This window comes from Neovison vison, chromosome 3 (genome assembly GCF_020171115.1).
Source record: "Neovison vison isolate M4711 chromosome 3, ASM_NN_V1, whole genome shotgun sequence".
Taxonomy (NCBI): Eukaryota; Metazoa; Chordata; class Mammalia; order Carnivora; family Mustelidae; genus Neogale; species Neogale vison.
In genome coordinates this window covers 308,794-322,849 of record NC_058093.1, presented here as the reverse complement: position 1 = coordinate 322,849, position 14,056 = coordinate 308,794, and the positions used below count along the sequence as shown (strand labels likewise).

The 14,056-nt window shown below is 45.5% G+C and overlaps 1 protein-coding gene across 3 annotated transcripts in view; it reads left to right on the top strand.

The window, feature by feature from the left end:
• Positions 1–2,605: 2,605 nt before the first annotated feature.
• Positions 2,606–14,056, top strand: part of ZSWIM2 (zinc finger SWIM-type containing 2) — a 31,546-nt gene continuing 20,095 nt past the window's right edge. For all 3 annotated transcript variants that reach the window (XM_044241120.1, XM_044241119.1, XM_044241118.1), the window contains exons 1-4: positions 2,606–2,771; positions 4,002–4,078; positions 6,020–6,060; positions 11,512–11,722. In XM_044241120.1, the coding sequence (XP_044097055.1) occupies positions 2,613–2,771; positions 4,002–4,078; positions 6,020–6,060; positions 11,512–11,722 (488 nt within the window). In that variant the 5' untranslated portion in view covers positions 2,606–2,612. The remainder of the gene's footprint in view (positions 2,772–4,001; positions 4,079–6,019; positions 6,061–11,511; positions 11,723–14,056) is intronic.

Genomic DNA, 14,056 nt, shown 5'->3' with positions numbered 1-14,056 from the left:
GAGCGGTGGAAGTCGGCGGAGAGCAGGGGAGTCAACGGTGAATAGAAGAGCTGTAACAGCTCTTGTAAGAGCTACAACCGTGTTTGCAGTCTCCAGCCTCCCGCGGCCCCGAGCCGCCGCCTGCAGCTTCCAGCCTCCGGCAGCCCCAAGCGGCCGCCTACAGTCTCCAGCCGCCTGCAGCTTCCAGCTTCCGGTGGTCCTGCCTCCCGCGGCCCCAACCCGCCGCCTGCAGCTTCCAGCCTCCGGCGGCCCTGAGCCGCCGCCTGCAGCCTGTAGCCTCCGGCGGCCCTGCCTTCAGCAGCCCGGCGAGCTGCCGAGACCCCAGCGGTCCAGCGGTCCTGATGCCTACAGCCCCTGGATGCCAGCGGTCTCAAGGCGCAAGCAGCCCTGAGATGCCAACGGCCCCTAGACACCAGCAGCCTCGCCGCAAAATGCCTCGCCACCCCCGAACCACAAGTGGCCTTGTCCGCAGTGGTGGCTTCCTCCGGGTGGAAGCCTGGTCAGAGTAGCATCGTGGGGAGCAGAATCTGTGTCATCTGGGTTGTCCTTCTTGTCTTTGTTGCTTCTTCGTCATTGGGAGTGGCCTCATCCAGGAAGTGGTCTTGTCCAGAACAGCCTCTTCTTGGGAGCGGCCTTGTCCGGGGAGCAACTTCATTGGGCAGTTGCCTTGTCTTGGGAGTGGCCTCTTCTTGGGAACAGCTCCAATCATGGAGCGGCCTCATCTGCGGAGCAGCAGCGTCATCTAGAGTGGCCTTGTCCAGAGTGGCCTTCTTGGAAGTGACCTTGTTGGGATCATCGTCACCGCCTTTTCGTCGCGGTCGTCGCCCGGCGCTGGCCTCGGCCCGGGCCCGAGAGGCCGGCGTGGGGCCCCGCAGCCGCCACGGTGAGGCCCCCGGGTGACCGCACAGCAGCGGAGGCGTCGCCGTCGCGTCCCCGCGTCCCGCGAACGCCTCACAGCGCGGAAGGGCGGAAGCTCGATGCCCCGCACCCAGAGCGCGTCGGGACCCGCGACGGCCGCTCGGCCCTTCCGTCCCCTGCGGGCCCGCGCGCTGCCACCCGAGCCCCGACGGAGACGCTTCCGGCCGCAATCGGGACTGAATTACGTCCGTCGGGCTGCGGAGACCGGCAGGCGCCTGGGGTCACCCGCGGGCCAGGGTTTCAAGCCTCGCCGGCCCCGCCCCCGGCCGCAGCCCCGCCCCCGGCCGCAGCCCCACCCCCGGCCGCAGCCCCGCCCCCGGCCGCAGCCCCGTCCCCGCACTCCCCGACCTGCCGGAAGTCCGAATATTCCCGCTTCCGTCGCCACCCGCAGGACAGCTCGCGAACCCGCACGTCCTCCCGTGGAGCCTTCCACGTCCCCAACGTGGGGACTCCCGAAAATGACGTTTCCCGCCCGCACCCGGAACCGGCGTCACCACATGACATTGGGCAAAACGCGACGTTTTCAAGAGTATGCGCTGCTGTTCACGAGCTCTTCGTCCGGGTGACCCTTAACTCCCCGCGTCACGTCATCGTCACGTCATCGCCACGTCACCACCACGTCACGGGGATTCCGCGAGACGCGCATTCTGCATGCGCGACACGACGGCGGGGACGGTGCGCGGGACCAACCGCCCGTCTGCAGCTGGCACGTCCCGTCGAGCCGCGCGGGCGGATGCGGCGGTGCGGGAGCGCCGGGACTCAGCGGTCCGTCTACGCGGACTTCCCCGGCGCAGCGCCTTCCACTTCGGCTCGAAGTCCGCAGCTGTTGGGGCCGGGAACGTGGTCCTGAAACGGCCCAAGGTCGGACAGGGATGCAGGGCCGAGCGTGTGTCCGTGTGTCCTTCGGTGTCACACGCACCGGAGGCCCTTCGTCGCCCCCGCCCCGCTCTCGCCGCAGCCCCGTCGCGGCTCCCACCGGCGACCTGCACACCGGGCCCCCCCGCCCGTCCTCGCCCTGCGGGGCCACGGCCTGTCCGCGTCCCGGTACCGGTGTCCCCGAGCCGGCGCAGCGACAGTCGCACCGGCGGAGCCCAGTGGCGCGTCTCCGAGGGTCCCGTCCGCACGGCGGGTGCGAACTCGGGGAAACGCGTCAGCGAACCCCGCGGGCCACCCGGTCCCCACCCCTACCCGGGACGCAGCTCAGAGAGGCGCCCCTGCACGCGGCCCGTTTCGGGTCCAACGCGGGGCTCCGGATGCCGTCGGGGACTTCCTCCGGCCTCCCCCGGGGCGCGCCGGAGCGACGCGGGGGGCCCAACACGTGCCTGCGGGCTCCCGGGTGGACACCACGGGCCCCCAAGATCCCGGCAGCGCGCGGAGCCCGGACGGCGCCCGCGGGAACGCGGCGGCCCAGCCCGCGCGGAGAGCGGAAGGGCCGCGAAGCAAGGGCGCGGCGTGGCTTCTGGTCCCTCGTCAGGCCTGTCTGGCAGGAGGGGCCTGTGCGCCGCGGCGGGTGGGGCGGGGCCGTGGGCGGGGCCGTGGGCGGGGCCAGCGAGGGGTCGCCAACCCGGGCTTGGCGCAAGGCGCGCTGGGAAACCGGGGACCGTCGCCGCCGTCACTGGGGCGACCGGCGCGCGCGGTTGCTATGGAGACCGCGGGCGCCGCGGAGAGGGGCCGCTGGGCCGCGGCCGGGCGGGATGCCGCGCCCCGGAGCCCCCGGAAGGCGGAGACACGTGAGCGAGCGCTTGCGCGGGCGGCAGGAGCAGGCGCTGAGCAGCCGCATGTACCTGCTGCGGGAGACCGGCCCCACCGGCTTCCTGCTGCGGGAGGACGCGCCGCACGGCGGCGACTTCCGAGTGAGCGCGCCCCGCCCGCCCCGCCCGCCCCGCGCCCCGCCCCGCTCCCGCGTCCCCCTGCGCCCCCCTGGCCGCCCCTGCAGTCCCCGGGCCGCCCGCACGCCCCGCACAAGCTCCGGCCCGGACGCGGCGCCCGCAGGTGAAGCTCCGTCCTGCGCGTCGGGACCCGGCCGGGCCGGTCTCCAGCTCGAGAGCAGGGGGCCGAGTCGCGGGGTCCGCCGGCTGGCGACGGTCCCGGGGGTCCCGGGGGTCCCGGCGCCGTGACTCCGAGACCCACGACCTGCCCGCACCCCTGACGCGGCCCGGAGTGACCCGGGCGGTGCGCACTCGGCGGCCGCTCGGCTCGGGAAGACCCGCTGGTGCGCGCTCGCAGGGCCGCGCCCGGAACGCTCGGTTTGCGGTGGAGACGGCGTGTCCGTGTCCGTGTCCTTGACCGTGTCCGTGACCGTGACCGTGTCGTGTCCATGTCCTTGACCGTGTCCGTGACCGTGTCGTGTCGTGTCCATGTCCGTGTCCTGACCGTGTCCGTGACCGTGTTGTGTCCGCGTCCGTGTCCGTGACCATGTCCGTGTCGTGTCCGTGTACATGACCGTGTCCCCGTCCGCAATCGTGTCTGTGACGGTGTCCCCGTCCTTGCCCGTGTCCCCGTCTTTGTCCCCGTCCGTGTCCGTGTCGTGTCCGTGACACTAACTGTGACCGTGTCCCTGTCCGTGTCCACGTCCTCCACTGGGGCCACTCGCAGCGCCGCTGCCCCAGCCTCAGGGCCAAGTCGGGAAACGCACGTTGTGTGACCTGCGCTTTCCGGACCGAGGGCGAGTCACCGGCCCCTTTCAGACACCATCTGTCCCCTCTGTCCCTCCTGTCCCTTCCTCGCTTCCTCTCTAACAACGCTGTCATGCGTCTGTGCCCGTCCGGGGCAGACTCGGTGAACCCGTCTTCTCCATAAGATGTGACGCGGGTGTAGACGCACCAAACAGCAGAAACCCAGCGTGGGCCGGTCCGCGGCAGGACACGGCGGCCTTTTCCGGGAGAAATTTCCCGTCGGCGACCCGGGTGTGGATCCGCGAGTCCCGACCCGCAACGCGGACCGTCGAGACCAAGAGCGCGCGGAGGCCTGGGCTTGAGCAGCTCCCGAAATCCCACTCGCGCCTGTGACCCGTTAGATTAATTTTATTCTGGCTCCAAAAATTAACCGAGGGTTTCTCCTAAAGGATGCATTTTCCTTTAAAGGTGTTTTTAGGGAATCCTCACGTCTGCAGCTGCGCCACGTTTCTGGAGGGCGGGGAGCTCTGCAGGCACATCTGCTGGTGAGTGACCGCGAGGCGCACCTGTTCTCTCCGCGGTGCCAGGACAGGGAGTCGGTCCTGGGAGGGAGCGACAGTCACATGGCTACAGTGTTGCATTTCATTCTGGAAATGAAGTGAGGGGTAACTTGAGAAACACCCTACCACCGCCGCAAGTTTTAAATGTTAAATGTTTCGGGTAAGAAAAAAGTCACTTCCTAGGGTCTCCTTGTGTACAGATGTGAAATCTAACTATGAAGAAAAAGAAAAACCTCCCTGATTCCCATCACTGATGGTAATTATGTTCTCACTACAGAATTCCTATTTGCCGTCAGTTAAAAATAAACCTCCAAATGCATTTTATTTTTATTCTTTCTAATGATGCATTGTTTTCTTTGTAAATGCAGTAGAAATTATTTAATAACAAATTCATTATAATTTTCTTCATTATGATATACTTTTAATCTGTTATTTTTCTTTTCAATACGCATGTTACTATGAATCTTTGAAGATAGTAGGACTCCACTGAGGATTACTTCCAACAACTCTGAAATTTTTCCTCTAATGTCAGAATCTGTTTGTAGGGGAATCCCAGAAATGGAAATTAAAAAAAGCTCTTTCCATTGTGGTTAGAAATAGTTTGGAATTCTTTCCATTATTTCGATTTTTTTTTCATTCTTTCAACTCATTTTGTTTTACTCATCTATATACAAACAAATCATAAATTATACTATTATAGAAAGTTTGATATTTGAGAGTAAAAAAATTTGAGAGTAAAATAAAAATTTAAGCAAAGAGTTTATATCTTACATTTTGAATGCTTTTCTTTATAAGATAAAAAAATAAAAACAATGCATATCTGTCATTTCCAATGCTTTTACTTACCAAGTTTTTGTTGTTTCCTTTTGATCAGTTTTTATTCAGCATTGCTAACACAATTTGCTGTAGTTAGCATGGAAGATATAAAATATGGTCAGTTCAAAACTTGTAGTTTGGTTTTATTAAAAAATAATAAATTACATTCATTAAAATAGGTTTTTTTCATTTTTTGTTTGTGCTAGCTTCCTCAGGGCAAGGGCTTTCTGTTCTCATTTTTATGTAATGTAACTCATTTTTAAAAATATATATACCAGGGGCACCTGGGTGGCTCAGTGGGTTGAGATCTCTGCCTTTGGCTCAGGTCATGATCTCAGGGTCCTGGGATCAAGCCCCACAACGGACTCTCTGCTCGGTGAGGAGCCTGCTTCCCCCTCTCTCTCTGCCTGCCTCTCTGCCTGCTTGTGATCTCTGTCAAATAAATAAATAAAATCTTTAAAAATAAATTAAATAAAAATATATAAATATATATATATAATATAAATATACCAAACTAAATGGAAATATGATTCAAGTATTTAATATACAGAGTGTGTTTAATATATTTATGTAAGAATTTCATATGTTTTTCTCACTTTTTAAAAAAGCCATATTCCATTTTAATTGGTGATATATGAAGTATTTTTATTATTGTACATTAAAGTCATATATGGAGGAAAACATCATGCGGTATGCTTCAGAAAATTATTCCATTTTCAGGAGTAAGCAACCTGTAGAGCAGCTTAAAGGAAGTACTATGAATACCTCCGTTCCCTCACTGACTGTCTCTGTGAGCAGCCATATGTCCTAAAGAAATGCGTGGACTCCCTCTGACAGATCTCTTTTATAAATGTCTTTTATTTTCATTTATCATACTTCTTTCACATATGATGACTGTAAAACATGTATTTACTATCTTTTGCATGAGTTTTTTTTAATCTCAGTATAGTTAACATATTTAACTACTATTATAACAGAAAACTGATGAGTATTAAGTTTATTTATAAATTTTATAATGCTATTCCTGTCTTAAGATTAAAACAAAATATTTATTTTTCAGTTGTGTCAGAAATAAATGTTTTATTTTGGTTTTCTTTCTGTGAATATTAGGGTCTTGTTGAAAAAATTCAAACTTCCAAGAACTCATGAATGTAAGTTGTGTTTTTTTCTTTTATTTTTTGAAGTTAATAATTTTGGTGATTTTTTTGTTTGGACATAGTCTAAATTTAAAAAATTATTTTTCTAGACAGTCTGACAACTAGCTATAGCTCCATTTGTTACATTTAAGACAGTTGAACATTTTTCTTCCTTAATTAAAAAATGTAACTTTATATGTCATATCAAATTCAGTGGCATTTTATTTAAAAAGGGGTGAAACAATGACCAGTTATTCTGAAGCCAATATTCCCCTTGTGTGTTCTAAGCAAAGATTCACATAAAATTATTATAATTACAGGAAAAATAAGAAATGTAATTTTTAGATCCCATCAATAGACAATTAACATGGTACATGATTTCATTAAAAAGGTCTCCTGACTGAAATTTGTATGCAAATATATATAGAGATATATTTAAAAATCTATAAATACATATTTTTAAGAATAAAATAGTTTTATGTCAGTACTGAAATTGAGTTTAGAGTCTAGCATATAGTTGTGTAACTTTAATTCTGGAGTCCTCAGAATTAAAAGAGAAGGAAAAATAATTTTGTTACAGGTCATTTGGATTTGTAGATTTTATAAAAAAAGATATTGTTGTTAGGGACTTGCTCCTGTAGCTGTGTGGTTATTGGCCTATTATAGACCCACCTAAGAATTGCAATACATTTTAAAATTTATTAGTGAATGTATATAATGATAATAAAGTAATAATCAGTTTTCAGTTTTTTAGTTCTAAGAGTACTGGTTTCACTAGCCAGGTTTAATTCCTCCCAACTATCATATAAGCACAATTTAATAAACATTTAAAGGTCGCACTAGATAAATTCATATTACTCTTTCATGTGCATTTTCTCTCGTACTCTTCCCCCACTTGGCACGTTCTTTCAGAAATGTCCCCATTCTCTGTGGCTGCTGTCACCTCTACTAGTGACCTCGGCATCTTCTCAACAGAGCAGCTTCTCCACCTGACTTCGGGGCACCCAGTTTTGCGGGACCCACAGGCATTTTAAATACTAAATTTCTCCCCGTCTGTGCTCCCGTCTTTATGCCCTACCTCATATGTTAGCTTTCTTTAGTCTCCAAAACGAGAAACCATGGGTTCTCCTGGTTTTCCTCTCTTAATTTCTTCCTCATCTCTCTGTCACTTGACATCCTGCTTCCGTGCCACCGTCCCTTCGTCCCAGCGGTGTTCTTGTCTCTCCGTCTGCACGTTTGTCCGTCTGCACCAGCCCCTTTCCTTGCCCGCACTTCACTGCCTCCTTCACATCGGAGACTCGGTTCTCTGCATTGTCTTCTCTCCAGTCCCTTCGTACGCATTTATTGGGTTAGTTTCTGTGATGCATATTGTTTTCTGTAGTAGTTCTTCGAAGTCAGATGTTCGCGTCCCTCCCATTTCCTCTCCCCACCGTTTGACATCATTTTCATGAGCTTCTGTGCCAGTGCTGTCAACAGAAGTGCAATGTGAACCACATGTGTACTTTTCTAGGAGCTGTACTACAAAAGATAATAAGAAATAGGGAAAATTAATTTTAATATGTTAATCCAATGCATCAGAATATAGTCATATCAACATGTTATCAGTGTAAGAATTATGCGACTTTTTATACTGCCCTCAAGTCTAGTGTGCATGTTATGCATACAGAGCATCTCATCTCAGATACTGTTTTCATCCGAAATAACTTACCCGCATTTAGATTTCAAAAAGTAGTCAGTTGGAAAAAAGATTCATGTGATACCCGCATTGTTACAAACATACTTACAAATTTTTTAGTAACTATCAATTATCAGTTTTCAACTTAAATTTAAATGAAACAAAATTAAAAATTTAGTTTTTCAGTCACATGAGCCACATTTCCAGTGCTCAGTGGCCACATGTGGCTAATAGCTACTCTATTAGTGCGGCTTTACACCACTGAACTTGGCATGTAGTTACCATACTGTGTATTAGCCAGGAGCCTGTGCTAGGTACTTTTTATAAATCAAAACATATGAATACTAACATTTATGGATTTTTTCATTTACAAAAATAGTGATTTCATATGGACCAGTGTAATACTTATATTGTGTTATCCTTTGTATGTCTTGAAGACAGAAACCATGTTTTGTTCTTTTTATAAATATTGGTCTACAATAGGGAATTCTTTAAATGTTTAACCCTATACATTAATTTTGAAAAATGGATACTTCTACTAAAAGATCTTGCATATCTTTTATATTTAAAAGGAGTTTTAATCAACATTGAGAAAATCCTATTTGCACATCAATAAAACTTATAATTTAAATGAAACCTACAGTAAACATACATAAAAATTAAAGTAACTTAAAGGAGGCTATAAATATTTATTATGTAAAATATGTACATAATGGAGGAGATGGTTAGGAGTAATGGGGTGAGTGTTTGAATATCATTCCTAGATTCTTCTAGAACATATCAGGAAACTACTATTTGTATGCTCGCCCTGCATATCAAAAACATGAGGCTTTTTTTTGAAGACTTACAAAGATGATTACCCAGGAATTTTATAATAAAGATACCAGTTTTTTATATCAGGCCAAATCTGCATTTGTCACCTAATAGTTCTGTTTTTTCCTTTGATAGTTTATTTTTTTATAGGGAGCTGAGGGACAAATAACTAAGAGTCAAAATTTATCCTTCTCTTCATTTTGTAAATGTTGGCATTAGAGAAACTTAGTTTATTCAACCCCCCTCTTCTTCTATAATGGAGATTCTGAAGGTTCCAGTGCTAACAGCGGACAGATGCGAAGCGTAAACCGACTTCTTGAGCTCTGCTCTCCTACCTTTTCTTTCGTCTAGTAAATGCCATCTGTTCCTTTTTTAATTAAATATGTACGAAAAAATAAGAACCACATTTAAGGAATTTTTTTGTAATTCTCATTACAAAGATAAAACCCTTTTATACTTTCTTACTTCCTTTTTCAGTTTGTATTTATGTCTGCCTAATACTCCATGGGAATTCTGTCTTCTGCCTTCATCACACACTGTTACTTTATAAACATTTTCAATGCTGTGTCATCTCTGTAATTAAAGTCATCGATGGCTAACATTATTTCACTGAATGTGGTGGATCAGAACTTAGTTAACATTCTTCTATTGTTAGTCATTTAATTTATTTCTAACTACTTGTTATATTCTTTGTACATGACGTTTTCTCTTCTTCCAATTGTATCTTTGGCCTAAAGTCTTAGTAATTGGATTTTAGATTAAAAGTATTAATATTTTTATGTCTACCACTCACATGTATTACAAAATTGGTCTTGAAAATACCTTTGCTGGGGCTCCTGGGGGGCTCAGTCATTTAAGCATCTGCCTTCAGCTCAGGTCATGATCCCAGGGTCCTGGGACGAAGCCCTATATCACGCTTCTGCTTCTCCCTCTGTCTGCCCTTCCCACGGCTTTTGCTATCTCTCTCTCTTTGACAAATAAAGAAGTAAATCATTAAAAAATAAATAAATAAAATACTTTTGTTGATTGCAATTTCCGCAATTTTTCAATTTTCTGCTAGTTTTGCTTTGGGATTCATATTTAGGTCATATTATTACTTAACCATATAATGAAAGACATGAACAAAATACTTAAGTCCCCAAATAAAATAATTTAAAAATACGAAGAAATACTTTGAAATGTTAATAATATTTCTATAGTTTTAGAAAAAAAGGCTATCATACAAAACATGCAACAGTGCCAAATGCAAGGTTCATTATAGTCTATTTATTCGGGTGCCTGGGTGGCTCAGTTGGTTGATCAACTGCCTTCAGCTCAGGTCACGGTCCTGGAGTCCCGGGATTGAGTCCCGCATCAGGCTCCCAGCTCCATGGGGAGTCTGCTTCTCCCTCTGACCTTCTCGCCTCTCATGCTCTCTCTCACGGTCTCTCTCTCAAATAAATAAATAAAATCTTTAAAAAAATAATAATAATCTATTTATTCTACTAAGCTTAAATAAGAGAACAGTTTCATTCTCCCATACATCTAACATATCCTTAGAAGATCTAAAATGCCTTCATATAACTTTTGTAAATACAAAAAGAAATAACATAAGGGAAACAACATTTCACATATTTGTCACTGCCTATTCAGTAACTATATTTATTCTGTCTGTGCCTCCTTGTATTTCACTTCGCTTTTCTTTGATGTTAATGAAACAGAACATCTCCCATCGCCTTCTGATAAGGTTAGCTCTCTCGCTCTTCTTTGTAACAGAATACTCTTTCATGGTCTCCTAGGTTAATTTTTCCAAATTATCTCAGAAGAGCCTGTTTCTCCCTTACATTCTCCAGTTCATGTGACCAGCTCCTCTTACGAGCTTTTACGTTTCAGTAATTCTGCTGCTTTAGAAAACATTTATTCCCAAAAGCACAATTTTTGGTCTTCGTTTTCCTCCCCATTTTTTTAGAGTGCAGATGTCACTCTGTCTCTGTGACAAATAGCCTTCATCCTGCAAAGTAATGGGAAATCAGAGTATGTTACCCTGCTAATTCCACCTCCACCCACCTCATACCCGGAGCAGAGATTTCTGTATTGAAATGTGCCTGTGATGTTTTCAGTATTTTTAGTGTTTAATTGGGAGACTTCCCAGAGAAATTAAGCTTTTCATTATCTTGCAAATATTTTTAAAATGTATTTGTGTAAAATGAATAGATGTATAAAATGAATAGAATTCAGGGGCACGGATAACAGATGTCATTTGAATTATGACATGTTAAGGAGCGAGAAAAGGAAGAGCGCCTAAAATAGGCCAGAGAATATAGAATCTGGGATCGAAGCTGTATGTATTAGAAAATAATTTCTTAGAAAGACAGCAGGATAGAGAAAACTCATAATTCAAAGAATGCGCATCCCAAGGTTATAAGCTGCATAGCTCATAATAGATTGTCCTGAGGAATACTCACCAAATCTGTGACAGACGTGGCTACCAAGACACTCTGGTACAAACAAAACCAAGACAGGAGAGTAGACACAGTTAATTGAGTCTTGCTCTCTTGTTATCCATTCCTTCATTATTCACGTAACCAACTACTCAAATATCCCTGCTTCCCTTTTATGTTTTTATGCCCATTTCTTCCGATTATATGTTGATAAAATATTTTTATGGACAAGTTGAACAGATCAAAGTGTAGGACATGATTATAACACCAATCCAAGGATGAGTGCTATCATATAATTAATGCAAAACTTTTATAAAGTGCAGTATTTGCACTGACTCCTCAGTTACGAGAAAAAAAGATAACTTCCGTTCTTTTTATAAATGACTCTTTCCTGTCCTTTTGGTTCTGAAAAATACAAAAAGTGGTAAATGCAGGTATAATGATTCAATCAAAACTATCTGATATTTGAAAGAAAATTCTAATTTTTAGCATAAATTATTACTTTTCTGCATCTCTAATTTTGCCATTGAATTTTAATACTTTGGAATTTTTCACTAGCTGCTTTGCAGTTAGGTCTCGTGGAAGGAGAAATCAGTGACTTGCTTCGAGGGATACATCGAGTTCAAACTCCCCAGCAAGAAACTACTGATGAAACTGTGCGTATTGAAGAAGATGGCTACATTAAACAGAAGGAAATTGATTCAGAAGATATCTGCCCAATTTGTCAAGAAGGACTTTTAGAGAAAAAGCTTCCGGTCACATTTTGCAGGTGACATGATTTTTTCTTTTCTATTGAAGTATAACTAAAACAGCATTGTGTTAGCTTCAGGTGTACCCTATAATGATCCAGCAGTTCTGTGCATGACTTAGCCCTCGTCACGATAAGGGGATTCTTAATCCTCTTTGTCTGTTTCACCCATGCCCCCACTCACCTCCCCACAGACAACCTCCCTCTCTCTCTGTATTTAGGAGTCTGGTATTTGGGGCACCTGGATGACTCAGTCGCTTGAGCATCTGCCTTTGGCTCAGGTCATGATCCCAGGGTTCTGAGATCAAGTCCCATGTTGGGGGGTGGTGCTCAGCAGGGAGTCTGTTTCTCCCTCCCCACTCATATTCTCTCCCTCTCTCAAAAATAAATATCTTTTTAGGAAAAAGGAGTCTGGTATTTTGCTTGTCTTCTTTTTTCTTGGTTCATTTGTTTTGTTTCTTAAATTCCACATATGAGTGAAACCGTGCGGTATTTGTCCTTCTCTGACTGACTTCACCCAGGAACCTGCCCTCTCGTTCAGTCCACATTGTCGCAAATGGCAAGTCTCACTCCTTCCTGTGTCGAGTCGTGTTCGTGTGTGTGTGTGTGTGTGTGTGTGTGCCACAGCTTCGTTACCCTCTCGTCTACGGACGGATGCTTGAGTCGCTCTCATAACTGGGGTATTGTAAATACGCCGCAGTAAGCCTAGAGGTACCTTATCTTCTCGAATTCATGTTTTTGTTTCCCTTCAGTAGATTACCCTCAGTGGAATTACAAAGTCAAGGTAATTCTATATTTAATTGTTTTGAAGAATCTCCGTACTGCTTTCCAGGATGGCTACACAGATTTGCATTTCCGACGTGCAGGCAGGTTCCTTTTTCTCCACACCCTCGCCAGCACCTGTTATTTCCTGCGTGTGTGTGTGTGTTTCCGACGTTCGGACAGGTGTCCGCTGCGTCCCGTTGTGGTTTTGATGTGCATTTCCCTGGTGGTTGGTGGTCTGGACCGTCTCTTTGTGTGTCTGTCAACCATCTCTATTACTGCTTGGAGAAATGTCTATCCAGATCCTCTGCCCACTTTTAATCAGATTATTTGGGGGAGTTGGTGTTGACTTGTGTAAGTTTCTTTATATATTTTGGATATTAACCCTTGTCTGATACACCATTGCAAACATCTTCCCCCATTCGGTTAGTTGCCTTTTGGTTTTGTTGATGGTTTCCTTTGCTCTGCAAAAAGCATTTGATTTTTATGTAGTCCCAATAGTTTAATTTTGCATTTGATTCCATTGCCTGAGGAGACATGTGTAGAAAAATGATTTTATAATGTCAAAGAAATTACTGTCTATGTTTTCTTTGGGGATTTTTATGGTTTCAGATTTCACATTTAGGTCTTTAACGCATGGGTCCAGTTTTATTCTTTTGCCTATAGCTGTCTGGATTTCCCAGCACCGTTTATTGAAAAAACTGTTTTTTTCCTCATTGTATATTCTTGCCCCCTTTGTTTTAGATTAATTAACCATATAAGTGTAGGTTTATTTTTGGGCTCTCTCTTCTGTTCTGTTGATCTGTATGACTGTTTTTGTGCCAGAATTCTACCGTTTTGAGTACTTTAGCTTTGTTTATATCTTCACATTTGGAATTATAATACCTCCAGACTTTTTTTACCTTCTCAAGTTTGCTTTGGCAATTTGAGGTCTTTTGTGATTTCATACAAATTTTAGGATTATTTTTTCTGGTTCTGTGAAAAATGCTGTTTTTATTCCGTTAGAAATTACATTGACGGGACGCCTGGGTGGCTCAGTTGGTTAAGAAATTACATTGACTCTGTAGACTGCTTTGAGAAGTGTGGACATTTTAATAGTATTAATTCTTTTGATCCTAGAATGTGGAGTATCTTTCCATTTGTTGTGTCATCTTGAATTTCTTTCATCAGTATTTTATAGTTTCCAGAGTACAGGTCTTTAACTCCTTGGTTAAATTTATTCCTAAGTATTTTGTTCCTTTTAATGCAATTATAAGTGGGATTGTCTTCTTATTTTCACTTCCTGTGACTTCATCATTCGTACAGAGAAATGCAACTGATTTCTCTATATTGATTTTGTATCCTGTGACCTTACTGAATTTACTTATTCTAGTATTTTTTGGTGGAGTGTGTAAGATTCTCTCTACATAATATTATGTCATCTGCAAATGCTAAATGTTTTACCTCTTTACGAATTTGGATGTCATATATTTATTTTTAGGCTGATTGCTGCGGCTGGGGCTCTGAGCTGTGCTGAATCAAAGTAGTGACAGTGGATATCCATGTCTTGCTCTTGATCATAGAGGAAGAGCTCTTAGTATCTCACTATTGAGT